Below are 23,501 nucleotides of genomic sequence, written 5' to 3'. Positions count from 1 at the left end.
GCACTTTCGGCCGAACAGAATCTGTCGTGCAAGCATTAAAATTTTTGTATGCCGACACCAGAACGGCCGATTGTTCACCAGTCAGTACAGAATTCGGCCGACAGACAGCAGATTTGCAAGACTGGGCCGACGATCGGTACGTGTGTACGGGGCTTTAGTGAATCTGGTAAAAAATAAATTTGTAAAGAATACCCATAATGTACAAGGAAAATTTAAAAAACACATGATTTTTGCTTTTACACCATTGGATAATTGATGACTACACAGATTGATCTCATTCACTAAACTCAGTGAAAATGCCTTTGCAAAGTGAAAATTCAGCCTATACCCCTTTAGTAAATCAACTGCAGTATATTGTGAATGTAATTTGGCTATGAAAAGGTTAACTGCCTATGGTTTGGCTACAAAAGCCATATGAATAGGACTACTATTGGCTAGAGGCTAGAGCCTGGATGCCATGGCCATGATTGAAGGTTTGATACACTGAAACAATTTTTGTGGTGAGCCTCACAGTAATGTGACTTTATAAATTTCAGTATCAGAAGAAAGAGGGGAAAGTAGGATGCTGTAGTCCAGGGATCCTCAAACTACGGCCCTCCAGCTGTTGCAGAACTACACATCCCATGAGGCATTCTAAAACTCTGACATTCACAGACATGACTAGGCATGATGGGAATTGTAGTTCCTGAACAACTGGAGGGCCATAGTTTGAAGACCCCTGCTGCAGACATTCCATGTTGTTGGTAAGAAGGGTTAACACAGAGAACAACTGTCTGTAGGAAAATAGTTTGGATCTGTGTAAATTCTGAAAAAAAAAAACATTTTTTAGTCCTGTTTATTGTCCTTGATACATTTAGGTCCCATGCACACTGGTCATGTAGCCTCGGTGCATAAGGCTCCAGTACTTAGGTGCAAGTAGAGGGCACAGGTACAGCAGTCTGCCAAACTCTATGAGAGGCTGACAGATGCTATGGCTGGACAGGGCTGAACTGTGCATCTAGCGATACTAATGTTTTGGGCAGTATGCACTCAGGGACGAATGCCTATATCCTTGGGCGTATACTACCCTAAATGTTAGTACATCTAGTGGCGCTTTTCCACTGCATGGAACCGAACGGTTCGGCTTGCTTTTGTGCTTTTCCACTGCTGGTACCCCATGGTACGGTGTAGGAACGGTTTGGTACGGTACGGTACAGCGGCGCTTTTCCACTGCATGAAACCGAACGGTACGGCTCTCAAAAACAGTACCACCTCGATTGTGGTTCCAGGAGGTACCATACCCGGTACCATATCCCACAATCCTTTGCATGCAGTCACTACTAGCCACTGATTGGTCAGAGAATCCCACCCACCCCGTTGTTATCCCACCCACTTAACTTTAGTACTACTTTAGTGGAAAAGCAAACCATACCGTACCGAACCGTTCCAACACCGTACCATACGGTACCAGCAGTGGAAAAGCAAACCAGGCCAAGCAGGGCCGAGTAGAGCCGAGCCGGTACTTGCAGTGGAAAGTGTGCCATTAGTGCACTATCCAGCTGTCAGCCTCCTATAGAATTTGGAAGGCTGCCGGCAGCAGGACTGAACAGCGCACCTGTGCCCTATGCCTAAACACTAGAGCCCATGCACTCATGCCTCCTCCACAGTGTGCATGGGGCCTTAAAATAAAAAAAGAAGAGAGGGAGTGACTCTTTAAATTAGGGATCGACCGATTATCGGCAAAGTCGAAATATAGAGGGCCGACATGCACTTTTCCTGATATATCGGATTTAGCCACCAAGGTGACCGATATTGCCGATATTTCGGAAGAGTGCTTGTACGGGAGTGATGCCTGCAGCTAGAGGCATCACCCCGGTACCAGCGTCCATAACCAACGGTCAGCTGTCTTGTAATGACAACCGATGCGGCCAAAAAGCCACTCGGCTGTCATTACAAGGAACGGGAGGGGACGTTCCCCCCCCCCCTCCCGCCGCCTTCCGTGGCTCACCTGGGTCTCCCGTCCCACCGGCAGACCCGGGCAACCAGCCTACACGGCCACCGAAGACCCGATCAAAGCCGCATTGGGCTCTGATCGGATCTCCATGCAAAAATACGGAAGCAATGTCATAAGTGACATCACTTCCGGGTACTCGGCGCCAGATTTAAAAAAATGACACCATTCAAAACAGCCAAATTGGCGTTTTGAATGCTTTTAAGTGCAGAGGGTTTGGGGTCTTTTAGACCCCCCAGATTCCTCCACAAAAGTACCTGTCAACAAAAAAAAAAAAAAAATGTTTTAAATGTACAAAAATATCAACCAATATCGGCCGATACCGATATGCAATGCATTGGCCAAAATATCAGTATCGGCAACAACAAACTGATATCGGTCGATCACTACTTTCAATATAAAAGAAACATGTAAGCAGGAGCCAGTCAGCTCAAAACTATATGCTCTGTGGGTAATATAATGGCCATTCACGTCCTTCCTCTCCAGAATATTATGAATAAGAATATTTAAAATATGGTTTCTACTTTTTATAATAGAAATGCAAATCAAATTCCAATCTGGTTAATATTTGAACAGAGATAATAACTAGGAGATAAACTCCCTTTGATTTTTTAGACATCACTTTTTTTCATGAGTGCAAATAAAAAGAAAAGGTAATCCAGGTCTTAAAGAAAAATACCGCATTGCCAGTGAAGGAGAGGGTCACACAATTGCTGAATATGTAGCAGAGCCTTATACTTATTGATCTATGTTAAACTGTTTGGGTCCAACGAAGCAGCAAAAATTAAAGAGATGCTACTTCCTTAGGCCACTGTAAGATGAAGATTTTTGCTTTGTGCAGCAGACACCAAGCTATGTGTAGAGACCAAACAAGGATGCTTTTTGCCTAGCAGAACCAATGCCAACATGGAAGTTATGGGCTATGTAACTTTTGAAATCTTTCAATAATTGAAACACACATATTTGTCTCAGAGACGAAATGAGAACATTAAACCTAGCCTGTGCGATTTGAGATGTAAACCCATAGACTGGTGTCCAGTGAGAAAACACACAGGATCTAAATGATCCCTCATTATGAAGGTATACAATTTAAAAACATTTGTCCTGTATTGTTAAAATATTATGTATATTCTGAATTAAAGCTGAACGGCACAAAAACATTCATTCAGATATATTCCTTGATAGCCTCAAAGGATATAAAACCACTTTGTGTGTACCGAATGCCTTTGTAAAGCCATGTATTACATTGTAAAAGTAGCAATGGCCTCATCACTGTACTGCACGTAGCCTGTGCAGAGAGCAGAGCTGTGGGAGGAACTCAGGAGGCTCCATCCACTACAGGCCACCTGCAGAAAACTACAGGAGGGGGCGGATAGAGGACCAGTCATCTTGTACAAGGAGAGAGATCACCAATGACCAGTCTTAGGAAGCTCCTGCATTACAGGAAGCTCCTGCATAGAGGCAAAGTTTTATGCTGAATTACTGCACAGATCTGGAAGAAATACAATACAAAAAGAACATCAAGGTTCAGGAAAAAATAATCATGACTCTTGTATTTAGGTGCGGAAAATTATTCCCTGCATTACCAGAATAAATCAAAAGTTAGGTTTCCTTGTTTGGGGTGTAAAAGTTCCCCACTTGGATTGCCGCACCAAGCACTTTTCAGTCTATTTCCTTGCAGATAGATAAGGGCTAATAAACACCCTGTATGATGGATCTGGATCAGCCATCAGATCACTCAATGGATCATCTGGTGGCCACAAACTTCATACGGGAAGGGTACAGGCCGATTTGTTGTTTGTTCTGATATCACCTTAAGACACTTGCCCTTGTCCTTTGGATGTACTTTATTATTTACATCCCTGAGGTGTTTGAGCATGCCATAAGGCCATTCCAATATGACCTGAAGTTTGTTCTGTTGCATGGACACCAGGACCCCCCCCCCCGTCGGCTCATTTTTTTACATACTTTTACTCTATCCGTATCATTTGAAGGGCTGTCAGCATAACACCTGGGTTCTTCTAGCCTACCACCAAAACTAGTAGCCTGTAGAAACTCAGTAGTAAGCTGCAATTGCAGAGGGAGTAGACTCAGATTGGGTAGAATTTGCTTCATTACCTTGTAGTCTTGACTCTGTGGCTCACAGTCCTGAATCAGCAGCGAGCAGAATTTGTAACTGTGGTGACAAAGGAAGAAGTCACATACAGTAATCCCCCGCTACATCGCGGTTCAGTTTTTGCGGTCCCGGTAATTCGCGGTTTTTTTTGTAATGTTATTTTACTATATAAATCATTAAAAATGAAAGATTTTTGTGTTTTTCATAGCTCTTGCTCTGTCTCTAAGTATCTTTTATGTGTTTAAATGAGTTTCTATTGTTTTAAAAGTGTGTTTAAAGACCTTAAAATGCTTCTACACGTACAGTGACAGTAAAAAAATCATGCCTACAATGCATTTTAATAGGGTTTTTCTATTTCGCGGAATTTCACTTTTCGCGGCTGGGTCCGGAACGTAACCCCCGCAATGGAGGGGGGTTTACTGTATACTGTAACTTCATCCCAAATGGGTTAAAGACACACAAGATTGTGTACAAGGCTGTAAAGGAAAAATCTCTTTAAGGTTCAGTAATTCTGTGTACAACTCGTTTACAACCTCATGCATACATTCAGCCACATTGAGCAATGTCCAAGTTAAGGCAAACTTTCTTGTCTTACGCTCATATTAAGTTCTATCAGAAATCGGGGTATGGGGAAACACTTCTCTTTCCCTTTTCCACCCCCAAAAGTCTCAAAGGCTGCAAACACATCAGAGCACAGCATTATGGGGTTTCCCATCCCTTGTACTCTGCTCATCCAATGTACCTTTAGGGTCTTCAAAGGTAAATTGCTCCTTTTTCGCCACAGACAATGTAGAAATATTAACATCCTGGGTACTAGATATGCACTGGAAATATCCCCTGATCCTGTACAGTACGACTGTAATGCTGTGACCTGGGTTATCCGCATGGTCTCTGGATGCACCTGAGCTTAATTTTAAGTGTCATGAGAAAAGGCTGTGAATACTTATGTACATGTGATTTTTTCGTTTTTTATTTTTAATAAATTTGCAAAGATTTCAAACAAACTTCTTTCACGTTTTCATTATGTGTATTGTTTGTAGAATTGTCAGAAAAATACTGAATTGAATCCATTTTGGAATAAGGCTGTAACATAACAAAATGTGGAAAAAATTAAGCGCTGTGTATATTTTCTGGATGTACTGTAAGCGACCATGCGGATAACCCAGGTCACAGTGTTACAGTCGTACTGTACAGGATCAGAGAATATTTCCAGTGCGTATCTAGTACCCAGGGTGTTAATATTCCTATATTGTCTGTGTGTTGGGGGGGGGGGTCGGCAGGCAAAGATGGAGCAATTTCACTTTGCAGACCCTGATGGTACATTGGATGAGCAGTGTACAAAGGACTGGAAATCCCAAAATGCTGTGCTCTGATGTGTTTGCAACCTTTGAGACTTTCCGGATGCACTGTACTTTCCTCCCCCAACACTGATGGGGAGGCACTTAGCTGGTGGGCTGGACCTCCTCCTCTCTGGACAGTGGCTTGCAACATGCTTAACTTGATTGCAGACAAAACAGTTTCAGGCATCCACGGGTTTAGGACTTGCTCCTGGAAATCCTGATGCAGATGGCTGTGGCGATGCAATCCCGTACTGAAGTCTATCCATCTCCAGTTTGCACTGCCTCTTTCTTTTAGTTTTTGGAGCTGAAGGTGCCAGTAAGGAACAATGGTAACCAAAGGCTATTTCCAGAGATAAGCTCCATGTGCATGGCAATTTCTTCTGCCAAGAGGGTCCAAGAACGGAGTCACACAGTCATCTGGATTGGCACTCTTGCTGGGCTTAAATTGCCACAGTATGCTGTTCCCTATAATTCTCTATAAGCCTAACATGAACAGAGTCACTCTTGCTGGGCATAAATTGCCACAGTATGCTGTTCCGTATCACTCTCTATAAGCCTAACATATAACTGTCCTTGTCTTGTCAGCTCTGTTGATCCCTCTTAGTTCGCAGAAGTTGATCGAGGTCTCTTATAGAAGATTGCCATTCCATAGTATTTTTCAAATAAAAGAGCATGTGACATCCATATTTCTCTAGCGCTCATTGACAGACGTAGTCCTCGGTGATACACCACCTTCGGGTTATGTTGCCTCCACAGGAGCAGGACTAGACAGGAAATTAAAAAGCTCTGGCCACACCCTAGGGGCAGTCCCAGAGGGTATATCCTCTCTCTCTCTGCCTCAGCAAATCAGTTCGGGCAATCAGGGTATACCTGAAAGCTACGGAATCATTCCGTAAGACGGATTCACTTTTTGTGATCACGGATGGCCCCAGAAAGGGTTTGCCTGCATCTGCCGCGACCATTGCCAAATGGATTAGACAGACGGTGGTACAGGCTTATTCTATTAAGGTTCAGAGTCCTCCGTTCCCTGTTAGGGCGCACTCCACTCGAGCGCTCAGTACTTCCTGGGCCTTTCGCCATCAGGCGTCAGTGGTCCAGGTATGTAAGGCGGCCACCTGGTCGTCGGTACATACCTTTACAAAATTCTATAAATTTGATGTGACGGCATCGGCGGATGCCTCATTTGGCCGCAAGGTTTTGCAGGCCGCAATTTGAGGAGACCGGTGGTCTACCTCGAGGGTTTTTTTCTGTTTGAAAAAAAAAAAAAAAAAATTTTCTCTTTTTTGTTGAGTATCATCATTAAGGATGAGCATTGTAAACTTCTAGTTGGCACCGGTTGGGCCTTCTAGATTGGGATTTGATTTCCATTTTCCCACCCCTCATTTGTGATACTGCTCTGGGACGTCCCGAAGGTGGTGTATCACCGAGGACTACGTCTGTCAATGAGCGCTAGAGAAAAATGGATTTTTGTAAAATCTTACCGTAAAATCCTTTTCTCTTAGCTCATTGACAGACGTAGTCCCCGCCCCTCGGTTTTTGAGTTGGGTTGGGTTAAAATCTCTAAAGACTGCTTTTTCACATAACTGATTTGCTGAGGCAGAGAGAGAGAGGATATACCCTCTGGGACTGCCCCTAGGGTGTGGCCAGAGCTTTTTAATTTCCTGTCTAGTCCTGCTCCTGTGGAGGCAACATAACCCGAAGGTGGTGTATCACCGAGGACTACGTCTGTCAATGAGCTAAGAGAAAAGGATTTTACGGTAAGATTTTACAAAAATCCATTTTTAGGCCCCATTCACACCTGAGCGTTTTGTAGCTTGAAGCTCGAGGCTACAAAACGCTGGAGAAGAAAAAAAATCAATGCTTCTCTATGGAGATGGTTCACATCTCCACTACAAGTCGCCTGAGCCGAATGCCTGAAGCTCAAAAAAGTTTTGAAGCTTTTTTTGTAGCACGAATCGGGCAGATTTGGGCATTTTTGGCATGTTTTTATTCCCATAGAAGTACATAGAAATACGCGATTTGCACGTTTTTGCGCGTTTTGTCGCGTGACTTGGCACGGTTTTCTGACCCAGGAAGTGGATAAATAATAAAACAACAAATGATAAAGCAGATGATCTTTTATCTATTGGCTAATTAAAAAAAATGCAGAAGAGCAAAAACACTGCATTAAACGAGCATGAAAACGTGCCAAAATCGTTCATAAAAACACCCAAAGACGCTACGCTCAAGTGTGAATGCAGCCTTAGAGTGTAACATGTGACTTGCACACAGGCTTTTCCACACCACACACTAGCATTTACAGGCTAGCTAAATAAGGCATTATCAGTTGTAGAGATAAAAACCCACTTGCGATTTCTTCATATTTGTGCATTCTTTAGAGCAAACAAAAAACAGTTTATTAACTATATATTTAATATCCGTAGGTGGGAAATGCACACAAATTTTCACAAAAATAAAAAAAAAACAGAAATAAAGTAATGTAACATAAAAAGTATTGAAAATAAAACGTTATGAATTCTGAATCCAAAAGTATGAGTGATGGTTTCGCTGCGTTTCACAGCACAAACCAGCAACCGTGCGATCAGTGCAACTTGTTGTGAACGTAAATAGTGAAGTGGCATGGGGTGAACCAGGTTCACTTCTAATTCTGTCAGTCTTGCCAAATTAGAATGAACATTCCATCGAATTTATTGAGCGAGTCTGGCTGCCTGTTGATATCTTTGAAAAAGAAAAGGCCAAATTCTTCCTGGCTTTAGACCTTGCCAAGTATGACCTCTTTATGCCAAACAAAGTCTGTGATGTGTGATTGGAGGGTGTCCAGCTTTCTGGAAGGAACAGCTATAGGAAAAGAGTTATTTCATGGGTTGATGGCAAAGTCCAACCAAAATGTTTCTTTTTTTAGATTTCTTTTAGAGTACGGGATGACTAAAATGTCCGTCAGCTTTGTATAGCTGTGCTCCTGTTTCAGATTTTCCCTCAGCTTCTGTTTGGTGGAACTGTTGTCACCAGGGCAATGACTGAAGGAAATTTCTTAAGGGCTCTTTTACACTTTTAGCAGCTTCTAAAAAGCCGTTCACGGTATATAACTTTTGAGGAAACAGTGCAGGAGTGGCTGACAGGCATTCAAAAGGTGATACTGCTGCCTCCTGAATGCCTGTTCTTTTTTTTTTTGACAGCTTAATAGGGTTTTTACTGGTAATACCATGCCACAAACCGTTAGCTTAGCTTTGTTTCATGTCAGGTGGCCACATTTGGTGGTGGTACTGCTTGCTAAATAGATTAGGGGGGTATCATTTTTGCCATAGGCACAAAGCTTTTGCCATGGAACCCCTGAAAGAATGCCTGGCTTCCTCTATTAGGCAATATCCAATAATTGGCAGCACTTGCTGGGACTTCCTGGAGAAAGCATTGCATTGGTATACACTGATGGCTCTCAGGCCTTCTTTCAAGCTTTGTTATCGGTTGTTTGGGAGAATATCAGGGCTAAAAGTAAGCTAGGAAAATAATCCACATTCCCTATTGGTCCTCCAAACTCTTATGACTATTTACACCAATCACATTTGCAAATGACAGACCACCTGAAATATTTGGGGATTCATATTCAGAATGATTTGTCTAAATTTGTACCTCACATTTTAACCCCCATTCTCACCCAGATGGAGTCTAAATTACAGGTGTGGAGTTTTACTCCCCTGAACCTTATAGTACACATTACTTATAAAATGACAATCCTTCCCAAATTTCTTTATTCTAGAAGCAGCACCGATATTTCTTTCCCATGGGATTTTTTAACACATAGACTCTGCCATGTCCTCCTTTATTTGGGAAAAATCACAACCTAGGATTTCTAAATCTTCCCTACAAGCTATAGTAGCTGATGGTGGCCTAGCTTCTCCCAATTTTTTTAAAAACTATTTTATTGCCTTACAACTTACCTTTTAAAACAATGGGATACATGTAGCCCTCCTCTATTGAGATCTTGCATTCTCCCTAGGCCCTCAGGGACAGGCTACATTGTGTTACTCTATATAAGCCAATTTTTGGTGAGTTCCTTCCTGGCCTGGATTGTTGCTGGACACTCACCCTCACAAACATTAATTTCACCCTGTACTCCCATGTGGGACAACCCCATGCTTAAAAATGTTTTGCTCACCTGGTCAGTTTGGTGGTCTGCCAAGGGCGTAACCAACCTCTTACATCTGTTTGTTGGCAATCCCTTTCTTTCCTTTCATCCCTTACATGCTCAAACAGATATATCCAATAACTTCTTCTTTAAATACATACTGATATGCCATGCTATCAGGACTCCTATTGGTACCGTATCAATGTCCTTGACCTTTTTCCTCCTGGAGCAATCTGTCTACATGAAAGAACAAACCAAGTTGACCACTACTTCCTACAAATACCTACAAGCAAAGAAGAAACAACTATTTTTTACCTCATACAAACTGGATCAAATCTATTATTGGGAGGAAGCTACAGGTACATGGTTTACAGATGTCATTAGTACAGCTGACAAATTCACACATTTTAAATGTATACATCATCTGCATTATACCCCAGACAAGCTGCACCATTAGGGTCTTATGCTCCACGCTCAGTGTTAAAGATGTGGTGACTCTCCTTCCACTATAGCATTTATTCTGGATTTAATCAGCTTTTGGGATGCACTACTCTTCATGTTGGAAAACCTACCTCGAGTTTACCAGCCCTTGAACCTCTGAAGTCTGTCTCTTAGATATTCTCAATTTGTACCCCTGACTCACAAAGGCATTATATTTCGCTTAATACTATTCTAAGCAAGGAAGATTACTGTATGCTTCTAAACTGGAACTAGTCCTAACCTCCAACACTAGCACAAGTATCTTGCCTGATCAATGCGGATCTCTCCAAATTTACACTGGCAGAGCCTGGCCTAAAATATTTAGTAAGATCTGAAATTTGTGGATAGAGACTCCTGCAGCACAAGGTTTCTTAGTCCTGTGTGGAAAATGTTATTTGGTGCCAAGCGGTCTCTGTTTATGCTTCCTGCTCCTCTCCAACAAGGCAGAACAAAATAGTTACCTGAACCAGCATTCACGTTTAAAGAGCACCGTCAGTGCAGGTACCCAAAGGCTGCTGGATTGTGCCTGGATAGCCTACCTCCCTAACCCGTCTGAGCTCATTACTTACGGTTATTACATTTTGTGTCAGTTATCCCTCCTCTTTATATTCTAAAACTGCCAATATGTAACAATCCTACAGGCTCACCTGAGTCAGAGGACTGCTGGCCGGAGGTAGGAGTGGAGCCCAGTGGCAAGAACCGCAGGCAGGAAGTAGGTGCAGGAAGTCTGGCAGAGGCGTGGTCAGACAATCCGGGTTGGCTACGGTGGTAGCAGTGCTGGATACCGAATGGACACCAGGTAGTACTCTGATGAGGACACGGGTTCACCTGAGGTGCGGAAACTAAGTGCTAGCTGGTTTTCACTAGAGCCCCTGATGGTGGGGATAGACTGCGCTGCAAGCTAACACCAGGTCACGGTCCCCAGGATCACCCAGACAGGCAGAGTGTAGGTTCGGTCCGGAGGCGAAGGAGCAGACAAGGGATAACCAGAGAGAAGTCAGACGAGCCAGAGGTCGGGGTGGGCAGCAGTAAGCGTGGTCAGACAATCCGGATCGGCAACGGAGGTAGCAGTTCAGTAGGTAGGGACAAAGTAGAAGAGTAGTCGGTAGTCAATTCCTGGTCAGCAGTGGATTTGTGGTAGTAGACAAGAGCAGCAGCTGAGGAGAAGCTTGATCAGGGCTCAGGAGCTCAATAATCAGCAAGCTTGAGTGCAAGGGGCTGGACTTATATAGGGAAGTACCAGGGGTGGGGAATCAAGGGTGATGAGCAAGGCTTGGCAAGACTAAGGTTGAAATAATAGGCTTCAGGGATGAATGTCCAGCCTCCCTGAAGCCTAGTAAGCAGGGCTACCGCCTGGGATGTGGCTAGTCACGGGTTCGAATCCCGACACCATAAACCTGTGGGCTGAATGAAAGACTCTTCTATCCACCCTATACAGTGCGGGCGGGATGAATCTCTCTCTGTGCCTTTTGCAATCTGACAGCTGCTGCATTGGAAGAAGCATGATTGGATGCAGCCACTTTTTAGCCAAAAATGTTGTTTCAATTGAAGAATGTTGGATGGGAGTGAGTAGACAAGGCCACTCACGTAGCAAATTTAGGCCGAAATTCGCATAGTGTATGCCCAGCTTAACCTGGACTCTCCTAATTCTCTTTGTAGTTGTACTGAATATTTACTTTGTAAAGTGCTGCATAAACTGTTGGCTCTGGCTTTGTATAATAATAATGATAATAATAATTTATATTTTTATAATATAGGCCACATTAAATTATGTATGATATAGACATCTCTGTAATATTGTGGGAGAATAGTAATTTTGGTAATGTTCAGTGTTGGGGTAGTTACTCAAAAAGTGTAATTAGTTACTAGTTACTTCTGTAAATTGTAATGAGATTACTTTACTAGTTACTGCATTTGAAAAGTAACTTCACTACTTATTACTTTACTTTCCTCTTTCTTAATTGACCGTGTAGAAGAAGATACATGACACTCTTTCTGCATAGAGCTTATTGTATAAACACAGGCTTTGGGAAACATGAGAACAAAACCGGAAAAAAACAGAATAAAACAAAGTGCAACAAAAAGTCATAAACTTCATCCCTCTCTATTCTTCGAAATAACGATTGTATCGCACGGCTTGGGTAACGCAGGAAATCGCGTTCCTATAGCCTAGTAAAGTAGTGTAGTTACCTCCTATAGCCTAGTAAAGTAGTGTAGTTACCAATATTAGTATTGTAACTAGTTACATTACTTAGTTACCAAAAAAAAGTAATGTAGTTCCTGTAATCAGTTACTTTGTAACTAGTTACCCCCAACACTGGTAATGTTATGATACTTGCTGTGGCTTTAAGCATTTGTTACCCCAACACTTCATATTCCTGATATGTGCCTGCTTTATCATGTACTTGTATAGGAAAGTATCCTGTTCTCTTTCTTTTGCTTCCTTTATGTGAAATCCCTGGTGTTCCTGCTAGTCTCCTTGCTTTTTTATTAAAAACCGACCACACTAAGCAGGAGATCACACCGCGGTCTGCTCTCTAGCAATGCTGGGAACTCTGTGTGCTCTCCTCCAATGATCAGCTCAGTGCTGCTTCCCCCCCCCCCCCCCAGCTCTTATGCAGCTGAGAACAGAGGGAATGTGATCACTTGCAAAAAAAGGGGAACAGACGTATTTATATTATAATATAATAGTTATAATGTTTTTTACATCTATACAAAAATGTTTTGCCTTTTATTTCAATTTAAAATTGAATGGGTTGTTTTACAAGGTGATCGTTTACAATCACTTTAATCTTTAAACTTTTTTTTTTTTCACAGGTGATGAAGAAGAAGATTATGATTTAAATCTAGAAGGTATGGAATATTTTGGAAAAATAAATACACTCAGGCTTACATAGTAAGGAGGTATGACACAGTAAAGAAACATACAGTGGGCATAGAAAATAATCACCCTTTAAAATAATCACATTTTGTTGCTTTGCTACCTGAAATGAAGACAAACAGTTTTTGTTTTATAAAGCTGTATTTACTAGTGCAACTTATAACATCCAAGTGAAAGACATAACACCAACATGTCAAAAAAACAGAATCATTGAGGTTGGAACTATTTTGGTGAACCACCTTTTTTCTTTAATTACAGCCTTTAGTCTGTTGTGATATGGCTCTAATAACTTGCACATCTAGACTTTGCAATATTTGCCTATTCTACTTTGCAGAACTGCTCAAGTCCAGTTCAATTTGATGGTGATCGTTTGTCTCAATTTCAGTCTCATCTGACCACCTTAAACGCACCTTGAAGAATATGAGGTCACATGGAAAAAGGTGTTATGGTCAGATGAGTCTAAAATTGAATTATTTGGCCTCAACACAAAACCATATGTCTGTCGGAAATCCAATACAGCTCACTATCCAAATAACACCATTCCTACATTAAAGCATAGAGGTGGTTATTATGGGGGATGTTTCTCTGCAGCAGGGACTGGAGCACTTGTCAGAATAGAAGGAAAAATGGATGGGGCAAAATACCATCAAATTCTTGAGGAAAATCTGCTGCCCTCTGCCAGAAAGTTGTCAATGGGAAAAAGGTTGAAGGATTGTTGAAGGAGAAAAGGCGAATGTCCTTGCATGGCTTAGTTAGAGATCAGACTTAAACCCCATTGAAAATCTGTGGAGTGACTTGAAGATTGCAGTCCAACGGTCGTCATAAAATTTAGCTGAACTTGAGCAGTTCTGCAAAGAAGAGTGGGCAAATATTGCAAAGTCTAGATGTACAAAGATAGTAGAGACATATCCCAACAGGCTAATGGCTGTAATTAAAGAAAAAGATGGTCTAACAAAATACTGACATGGGGGTGATCCTTTCTTCAACAAATATGTTGGTGTTATATCTTTCACTTGGATGTTATAAGTTGCACTAGTAAATACAGCTGGATAAAACAAAAACTGTGTCTGTCTTCATTTCAGGCTGCAAAGCAACAAAATGTTATTAAAGGGAGGGTGGTGATTCTTTTCTATACCCATTGTATATAACAACCTGTGAGCTAATCACCTTTGCTATGAATGCTGTATAAAAAAAACAGATAAAATCTTATTGGTAACTGTGTATAATTGCACTTAACACATCATTAAAAAAAAGAACCAGAAGTTTTCAAATTCCCCCAGGAGACCCTGTACGTATAGCACTTTCCCCCATTAAAATCAGTGCTGTGGTTTGAAAATAAAAAGCCATTTTTATTAGTTAGTGCTGACTGTAGCTCCACCCCAGGCAGAAGCCAAAATTATGGGCATTCATATAGAGCAGTGGTCCTCGGGGCCCACTAACAGGCCAGATTTTAAGTATTACCTTGGGGAGATGCAGACTAGAATACTGCAATCACTGAGCAGCAAATGAGATCACCTGTGATGTAATTTAGTTATCTTGCAAACCTGGGCTGTTAGTGGGCACCGGGGGACCGGAGTTGATGACCACTGATATAGAGGATGTACAGGAAGTACTGAAGCCACAGCTCCCTCTGAATTCTGTAGCCCTCCTTGCCATGCATACATGGGATTCCTTGGATCTATTTGTACAAATAAATGTCTAAACCTGCAACCTCTTACAGCCACCTCTCCATTCTACAGCACTGATTTTAATAGGAACAGATCTTCTATGCACAGGGTCCCATAAGGGATTTAACAAGCTTTGCTAACTTATATTGAGACTTCTTTTTCAAATAAATTAAGAGTTCCAGTTATTGTAAAAGCAGTATACAAGACAATACTGAAAGCTAATTTGGATTTAAATTTTCAAAGGAAATAATTTCCATTATGAATTAGGCTCCGTTCACATGTAGGCGTTTTGGGGCGTTTTTGGGGAGTCTTTCTGCTCTAGGATCAGCTCAAAAAACGCCCAACAAGACAAATCCTATTCATTTCAATGGCCCCTGTTCACATCTGAGCGTTTTGACGTTTTAAGCAAAACGCCCAACGCTCAAAAAAGTACATGAGCTTCTTTTTGGGCAGATTACAGGCGTTTTTATTTTTTTCCATTGGTCACTAGTCAACCTAAAAACTCCTGCACAAAAACACCTGTAAAAATGCCTACAAAACGCCTGTAATTCGCAACGCCAAGATGTGAACGTAGCCTTAGTTCACATGACAACCACAATTTAGCATGGGCTAACATTTTAAAAATAGTTGCAAGCTTCTTAAAAGCATCCAGTTAATATTAGCCCCTTGCGTATGAGGAAGGACTTTTACCACAAAACTGCCCTTCGAATCTTGCCACTTCCTGGCTTTAGCCAAGCTTTTCCTCTACATCACCTCCAATGTCTGTTCAATAAGACCCGCAAGTAACATAAGTAAAATATGCAGTACCATATTTGTGGGTCACTTTAAAGGTACATTCCAGTCACAACTTATTGTTACTAAACCCACAACAGTAAAATCAGTGTGTATATGCAGTAACGCATGCTTGTTATGCTCGCTGTGGAATCTAAGGGAATAATCCTCCACATTGTGTAAAAAGACAGTTTGATCCTGTCTTCTCTGATCCTCCCCTTCAGTCCCCAACCCATCTCCAGATAGTACAGAGCCTTGGGGACACTCTGCACATGCTCAGTTTGGTGTGTATTGCAAAAGATTTTTTTTTTCTTGGGAGGATGCATGTGATCAGCACAGGGCCAATCAGGTCAGGGGTCCTGCAGCCCCATAGGGCAGTCAGAGGAGAATGAAAACTTCTACAAGCTTTAACCAGATACTCCATATTTTAACCAGATAGAAGTCATAAGACTGCTGTATACTGCTGATGAGAAAAAGTATTTAGCGGTTTATATTTACTAAAATAATTGCATTTCCATGTTCTGTGTACTGTGGGGGACAGATGTAGTAAATGCAGGGTCCTTAGTTTAGAAACACTACAAATTCGGAGAGGTTCAGCGAGAGGCAGCAGAGATCTGATGCAGCTTCTGGGCCCATTCAGGTGAAGGAGGGCATCAAAGTAAGTGGAGAAGTACTATCTTAGTGTTTATGTAAATAACTCCTATTTCTTTATTGTACATCACAGGACACAAGGTTGGTTAAATCATTTTACCTGACTCTAACTGGGGTGGAGCCTTACCCATTGGTTCATGAATTAAGCAATTCTTTGTCCTTAGTCATTAGTCCTATTTTATATGAGACATTACTGCCTGAGACTTATCAAGGCAATTGAACAAGTTATCACTCCCCACCAGGGATGAGCTCAGGTGTGTTCAGATCCTGGCCTGAACCCACCTATGCTATCCTGCCTGGATGTTGTCACTGTACAGAGCCAGTGGTAAGTGGCCAAGGCATTCCCTGCCCCACAGCTGCCCATATACAAAGAGTGTATATATGTCCTGCTGTGGGATAGAAAATAGCTTTCTGGCAGAAAAGTGAAGGTGAATTCGTACAAGGATCTGAACACGCCTGAGCTCATCCCTACTCTCTGCCTCTCCATAAATGGCCTGAAGACCAAACCACAGGCAGAGTGATTGGATCATTTCTGTTTCCTTTAACTGTGTATGGCCTTCATTACACTTATTCTGATACTAAGGGTGACCTTCACTGGTCTACAGAGAATGTTCTATTTTGCCTACATAAATCACTAAATAATCACTTCCAAATTATAATCTAAAGCAGAATTTATGCTTTGGAGGCTGCAAGTGCCTTTGCCCATTATACTCAGGGCTGGCCTTAGGTGTTCAGGCGCCCTGTGCGTGCTAATCTTGTGGCGCCCCTGGTCACCTAAACATACGCAAAGAGGAAAAAAAAATTGTAACAAATAAGAGAGCGAGGCAGGGGCTGCGGGCATGGAGATGCAGAGGCTGCAAGCATGATGCAGGGGCTGCGGGCATGGTGCAGGAGATGCAGGGGCTGCGGGCATGGTGCAGTAGATGCAGGGGCTGCGGGCATGGTGCAGGAGATGCAGAAGCTGCGGGTATGATGCAGGGGCTGCAGGCATGGTGCAGGAGATGCATGGCTGTGGGCATGATGCAGGGCTGTGGACATGGTACAGAAGATGCAGGGGCTGCGGAGGGGTCTCACTTACCGTTTGGTGAGGCGCCGTGCTTTAAAAATGGCGGCGCCAACACATCACCGCGCATGCGCCGTCTGCCCGAGACTAGCTGAGCGTGTATGGGCGGTGGCGCATGCGCAGTGTACCTGTCGGGCCAGCCGTGAACATATATTTTTTCAGGTACGTTGATCTTCAGCCAGCCCCATCTTCAGACAGTCCTGCTGTGACTCGTCCTGGCTGTGAGTAACTGACTGCTGTGAGTTGTGATGGCTGCACGGCGCCCCTGTTGCCTTTGGCGCCCTGTGCGGCCGCACAGCTCGCACACCCCAAAGGCCGGCCCTTATTATACTTACACATTATGAAACACTCCAATCTCAGTATGGCCTCCACCAGTGCTAACAGCTTCATGTTGCTGCCATTTTCTCTGCCACTCCTACCCGGATAAGTGGTGAAACGTCTTTGACGTTACACAAAGTTTGTGGTTGAATGTGAATTACTATCACTAGTTGTCCTGTTGGATATGCGTGATAAATCAAAGTTTCGGAAATGCTGTCACATAACAAGGGGCTGCCCTCTGCTGCACAGTGCATGTAAATGCAAAATAACATAAAACTGAGTACTATAAGGTTGGGAAATGTTGACATTTTTCTGAAAATTATTAGCATGATTTTAAAGGTTTACTTGTATTTTAGGATTTTTAATTTAAATTATCAGCCTATAAAATGAATGTCATCATTTTGCTGTACTATGTATTATAAATGATGATCTGTTTGTTTTCATTGTTGAATATTCAGGTTTAGATATGACCCCTGTTAAGTGGAATGGGAAATGACTGTAGCAAGTGCCTTTGACAGCATTAAGTGTTTTGTACTAATTTTTTTTTTCCAACAGGCGGATCCATAATTAATTATGCAGATTATTACCAGGGACTCTGGGATTGCACGAGTGACAAGAGTGATGAGCTGTCATTTCAGCGTGGAGACATCATCCGTATTTTGAGCAAGGTGAAATACTCTGGAGTAGACAGACATTGCTTAGGAATATAGTAATGGTAGATGTGCTTTGACCTCTCATTTGTTTCTTGTGCATGCTTAATGAAATTTTAGATATCATAGATCTGACCACCAGACATAATGTCTATTCTGAATTAGGAAATATAGCACGAATGTTAAGACCATGTGTTCACAAAGCTGTGAAATAGGAAGCAATATAGCTATAAGAAGTAATTAAAGTAAAACTCTTTTACAGCTACCAATATTTTGGCCAGTTGTCTTGCAGACCAGGTTGGTTTACATTTTACCTGCTTGTGATCAGCCCATGGACAGTATGTGGTGCAGGCAACTCCCTTACCCTGCCAAAGTTTACCTAAACTGGCCATACACACATAGGTTTTTTTTTTCATTCAGTCCGCGCTTTTAATAAAATATATCTAACAGTCTCCCCCCCCCCCCCCCCATCCACGCTAAACAGTGCAGATGGACGAATCTCTCCTGTTGCAGCTATTGTATTCCAACAGCTGGCGTCCCCAGTAGTGTTGAGCGAACACGGACTGTATTATTCGTGTTCGTACCGAATAATTGGATTTTTTGTACCCGAACACGGACACGGACACTTTACTGTATGTTCGGGTAAAAATCCGTGTTCGGTCGTTTTATTTCCGGGTTTTGCATGCTTTGGCGCTCTTTTCATGGCGGGCTTTCAACAGCCAATCAACAATCGTTTAACTGGTGTGCCTTAAGCCATCCCAGCCATGCCTGCAAATGTCTTAGTAGCTGTGATTGGCCGTCTGAAGCATGTGACCAAGTCTTTATAAGTTCGAGGCAGCCGCAGCGGCGTCATTATGCTGCTTATATCAGGGACAGAGCACACATCAACGTGCTGGCTGCTGATTAGGGAAAGATAGGCAGGAAAAAACCATTTGTGTCCGGATAGAATTGAGGGACAGGTCGGAGTGTTTAGGCAGGGCGAGTTGTAGGCATTTTAAGGATAGAGTCTGCTGAATTATAGGGTCAGTGTCTTCTACAAACTACAATCGATATTGCTGTGTGGGGGGTGGGGTGAATCTGCACTCAATCCTGATCTACGATCTCTTCTCAATCCTGTTAGGGACAGAGTCTGCTGAATTTTAGGGAAACTGTGTTCTACAAACTACAATCGATATTGCTGTGTGGTGTGGGATTGGAGATAGGCAGGTGTCAGTGATCCACATCCATTTTTCTGTGTGTGAGCTGCAGTGAACACAATCTTTTTGGGCTGCAGTGAACACAATCTTTTTGGGCTGCAGTGAACACAATCTTTTTGGGCTGCAGTGAACACAATCTTTTTGGGCTGCAGTGAACACAATCTTTTTGGGGTGCAGTGAACAAAATCTTTTTGGGGTGCAGTGAACACAATCCTTTTTGGTGTGCAGTGAACACAATCTTTGTGGGGTGCAGTGAACAAAATCCTTTGTGGGGTGCAGTGAACACAATCTTTTTGGGGTGCAGTGAACAAAATCCTTTTTGGGGTGCAGTGAACAACATCCTTTTTGGGGTGCAGTGAACACAATCTTTTTGGGGTTCAGTGAACAAAATCCTTTGTGGGGTGCAGTGAACACAATCTTTTTGGGGTGCAGTGAACACAATCTTTTTGGGGTGGAGTGAACAACATCCTTTTTGGGGTGCAGTGAACAAAATCCTTTTTGGGGTGCAGTGAACAAAATCATTTTTGGGGTGCAGTGAACACAATCTTTTTGGGGTGCAGTGAACACAATCTTTGTGGGGTGCAGTGAACACAATCTTTTTGGGGTGGAGTGAACAACATCCTTTTTGGGGTGCAGTGAACAACATCCTTTTTGGGGTGCAGTGAACAACATCCTTTTTGGGGTGCAGTGAACACAATCTTTTTGGGGTGCAGTGAACACAATCTTTGTGGGGTACAGTGAACACAATCTTTGTGGGGTACAGTGAACACAATCTTTTTGGGGTGCAGTGAACACAATCTTTGTGGGGTGCAGTGAACACAATCTTTTTGGGGTGGAGTGAACAAAATCATTTTTGGGGTGCAGTGAACAACATCCTTTTTGGGGTGCAGTGATCAAAATCCTTTTTGGGGTGCAGTGAACACAATCTTTTTGGGGTGCAGTGAACAAAATCCTTTGTGGGGTGCAGTGAACAGAATCTTTGTGGGGTGCAGTGAACACAATCTTTGGGGGGGTACAGTGAACACAATCTTTTTGGGGTGCAGTGAACACAATCTTTGTGGGGTACAGTGAACAGAATCTTTGTGGGGTGCAGTGAACACAATCTTTGGGGGGTACAGTGAACACAATCTTTTTGGGGTGCAGTGAACACAATCTTTGGGGGGTACAGTGAACACAATCTTTTTGGGGTGCAGTGAACACAATCTTTGTGGGGTGCAGTGAACACAATCTTTGGGGGGGTACAGTGAACACAATCTTTTTGGGGTGCAGTGAACAACATCCTTTTAGGGTGCAGTGAACACAATCTTTGTGGGGTGCAGTGAACAACATCCTTTTAGGGTGCAGTGAACACAATCTTTGTGGGGTACAGTGAACAGAATCTTTGTGGGGTGCAGTGAACACAATCTTTGGGGGGTACAGTGAACACAATCTTTGTGAGGTGCAGTGAACACAATCTTTGTGGGGTGCAGTGAACACAATCATTGTGGGGTGCAGTGAACTCAATCTTTGTGGGGTACAGTGAACACAATCTCATACTTCTGAAGATTTGAGGGTGCTGCCTGTTCCATACTCCCCCTACTCCTCATCTAGCCTTTTAGGGGTACAAACAATAGTAATTGGGGCCTAGTGTGGTTGTGTACGTGTGATATACATACACTTTTTTTGGATCATATTTTCTATTCCGCTATTTAATCAAAAACCTTTGGGGATCAGTTAAATTGGGGGATAGTCTGTGTTGGTACGTGTGAGAGAGATCCACCTTTCCAAGTTGTTGGGGTTCATCTCATACTTCTGAAGGTTTGAGGGTGCTGCCTGTTCCATACTCCCCCTACTCCTAGCCTTTTAGGGGTACAAACAATAGTAATTGGGGCCTAGTGTGGTTGTGTACGTGTGATATACATACACTTTTTTTGGATCATATTTTCTATTCCGCTATTTAATCAAAAACCTTTGGGGATCAGTTAAATTGGGGGATAGTCTGTGTTGGTACGTGTGAGAGAGATCCACCTTTCCAAGTTGTTGGGGTTCATCTCATACTTCTGAAGGTTTGAGGGTGCTGCCTGTTCCATACCCCCCCTACTCCTCATCTAGCCTTTTAGGGGTACAAACAATAGTAATTGGGGCCTAGTGTGGTTGTGTACGTGTGATATACATACACTTTTTTTGGATCATATTTTCTATTCCGCTATTTAATCAAAAACCTTTGGGGATCAGTTAAATTGGGGGATAGTCTGTGTTGGTACGTGTGAGAGAGATCCACCTTTCCAAGTTGTTGGGGTTCATCTCATACTTCTGAAGGTTTGAGGGTGCTGCCTGTTCCATACTCCCCCTACTCCTAGCCTTTTAGGGGTACAAACAATAGTAATTGGGGCCTAGTGTGGTTGTGTACGTGTGATATACATACACTTTTTTTGGATCATATTTTCTATTCCGCTATTTAATCAAAAACCTTTGGGGATCAGTTAAATTGGGGGATAGTCTGTGTTGGTACGTGTGAGAGAGATCCACCTTTCCAAGTTGTTGGGGTTCATCTCATACTTCTGAAGGTTTGAGGGTGCTGCCTGTTCCATACCCCCCCTACTCCTCATCTAGCCTTTTAGGGGTACAAACAATAGTAATTGGGGCCTAGTGTGGTTGTGTACGTGTGATATACATACACTTTTTTTGGATCATATTTTCTATTCCGCTATTTAATCAAAAACCTTTGGGGATCAGTTAAATTGGGGGATAGTCTGTGTTGGTACGTGTGAGAGAGATCCACCTTTCCAAGTTGTTGGGGTTCATCTCATACTTCTGAAGGTTTGAGGGTGCTGCCTGTTCCATACCCCCCCTACTCCTCATCTAGCCTTTTAGGGGTACAAACAATAGTAATTGGGGCCTAGTGTGGTTGTGTACGTGTGATATACATACACTTTTTTTGGATCATATTTTCTATTCCGCTATTTAATCAAAAACCTTTGGGGATCAGTTAAATTGGGGGATAGTCTGTGTTGGTACGTGTGAGAGAGATCCACCTTTCCAAGTTGTTGGGGTTCATCTCATACTTCTGAAGGTTTGAGGGTGCTGCCTGTTCCATACTCCCCCTACTCCTAGCCTTTTAGGGGTACAAACAATAGTAATTGGGGCCTAGTGTGGTTGTGTACGTGTGATATACATACACTTTTTTTGGATCATATTTTCTATTCCGCTATTTAATCAAAAACCTTTGGGGATCAGTTAAATTGGGGGATAGTCTGTGTTGGTACGTGTGAGAGAGATCCACCTTTCCAAGTTGTTGGGGTTCATCTCATACTTCTGAAGGTTTGAGGGTGCTGCCTGTTCCATACCCCCCCTACTCCTCATCTAGCCTTTTAGGGGTACAAACAATAGTAATTGGGGCCTAGTGTGGTTGTGTACGTGTGATATACATACACTTTTTTTGGATCATATTTTCTATTCCGCTATTTAATCAAAAACCTTTGGGGATCAGTTAAATTGGGGGATAGTCTGTGTTGGTACGTGTGAGAGAGATCCACCTTTCCAAGTTGTTGGGGTTCATCTCATACTTCTGAAGGTTTGAGGGTGCTGCCTGTTCCATACTCCCCCTACTCCTAGCCTTTTAGGGGTACAAACAATAGTAATTGGGGCCTAGTGTGGTTGTGTACGTGTGATATACATACACTTTTTTTGGATCATATTTTCTATTCCGCTATTTAATCAAAAACCTTTGGGGATCAGTTAAATTGGGGGATAGTCTGTGTTGGTACGTGTGAGAGAGATCCACCTTTCCAAGTTGTTGGGGTTCATCTCATACTTCTGAAGGTTTGAGGGTGCTGCCTGTTCCATACCCCCCCTACTCCTCATCTAGCCTTTTAGGGGTACAAACAATAGTAATTGGGGCCTAGTGTGGTTGTGTACGTGTGATATACATACACTTTTTTTGGATCATATTTTCTATTCCGCTATTTAATCAAAAACCTTTGGGGATCAGTTAAATTGGGGGATAGTCTGTGTTGGTACGTGTGAGAGAGATCCACCTTTCCAAGTTGTTGGGGTTCATCTCATACTTCTGAAGGTTTGAGGGTGCTGCCTGTTCCATACTCCCCCTACTCCTCATCTAGCCTTTTAGGGGTACAAACAATAGTAATTGGGGCCCAGTGTGGTTGTGTACGTGTGATATACATACACTTTTTTTGGATCATATTTTCTATTCCGCTATTTAATTTAACTGGGCCTCCATGCGAGACCTGTGTGCCTTGTTGCGCTGTTTTGAGTA

At 42.7% G+C, this 23,501-nt stretch overlaps 1 protein-coding gene across 1 annotated transcript in view; it reads left to right on the top strand.

Moving 5' to 3' along the window:
* SKAP1 (src kinase associated phosphoprotein 1) overlaps positions 1-23,501 on the top strand; it is a 706,029-nt gene that overhangs the window by 593,301 nt on the left and 89,227 nt on the right. The window contains exons 10-11 of the mRNA XM_082271509.1: positions 12,867-12,902; positions 17,956-18,068. Coding sequence (XP_082127635.1) covers positions 12,867-12,902; positions 17,956-18,068 — 149 coding nt within the window. The remainder of the gene's footprint in view (positions 1-12,866; positions 12,903-17,955; positions 18,069-23,501) is intronic.

Source organism: Pelophylax lessonae, assembly GCF_965119305.1.
Source record: "Pelophylax lessonae genome assembly, chromosome: 11".
In the NCBI taxonomy this organism is placed as follows: domain Eukaryota; kingdom Metazoa; phylum Chordata; class Amphibia; order Anura; family Ranidae; genus Pelophylax; species Pelophylax lessonae.
Note: the sequence above shows the minus strand (reverse complement) of the source record. Positions and strands in the feature narration are given on the sequence as shown.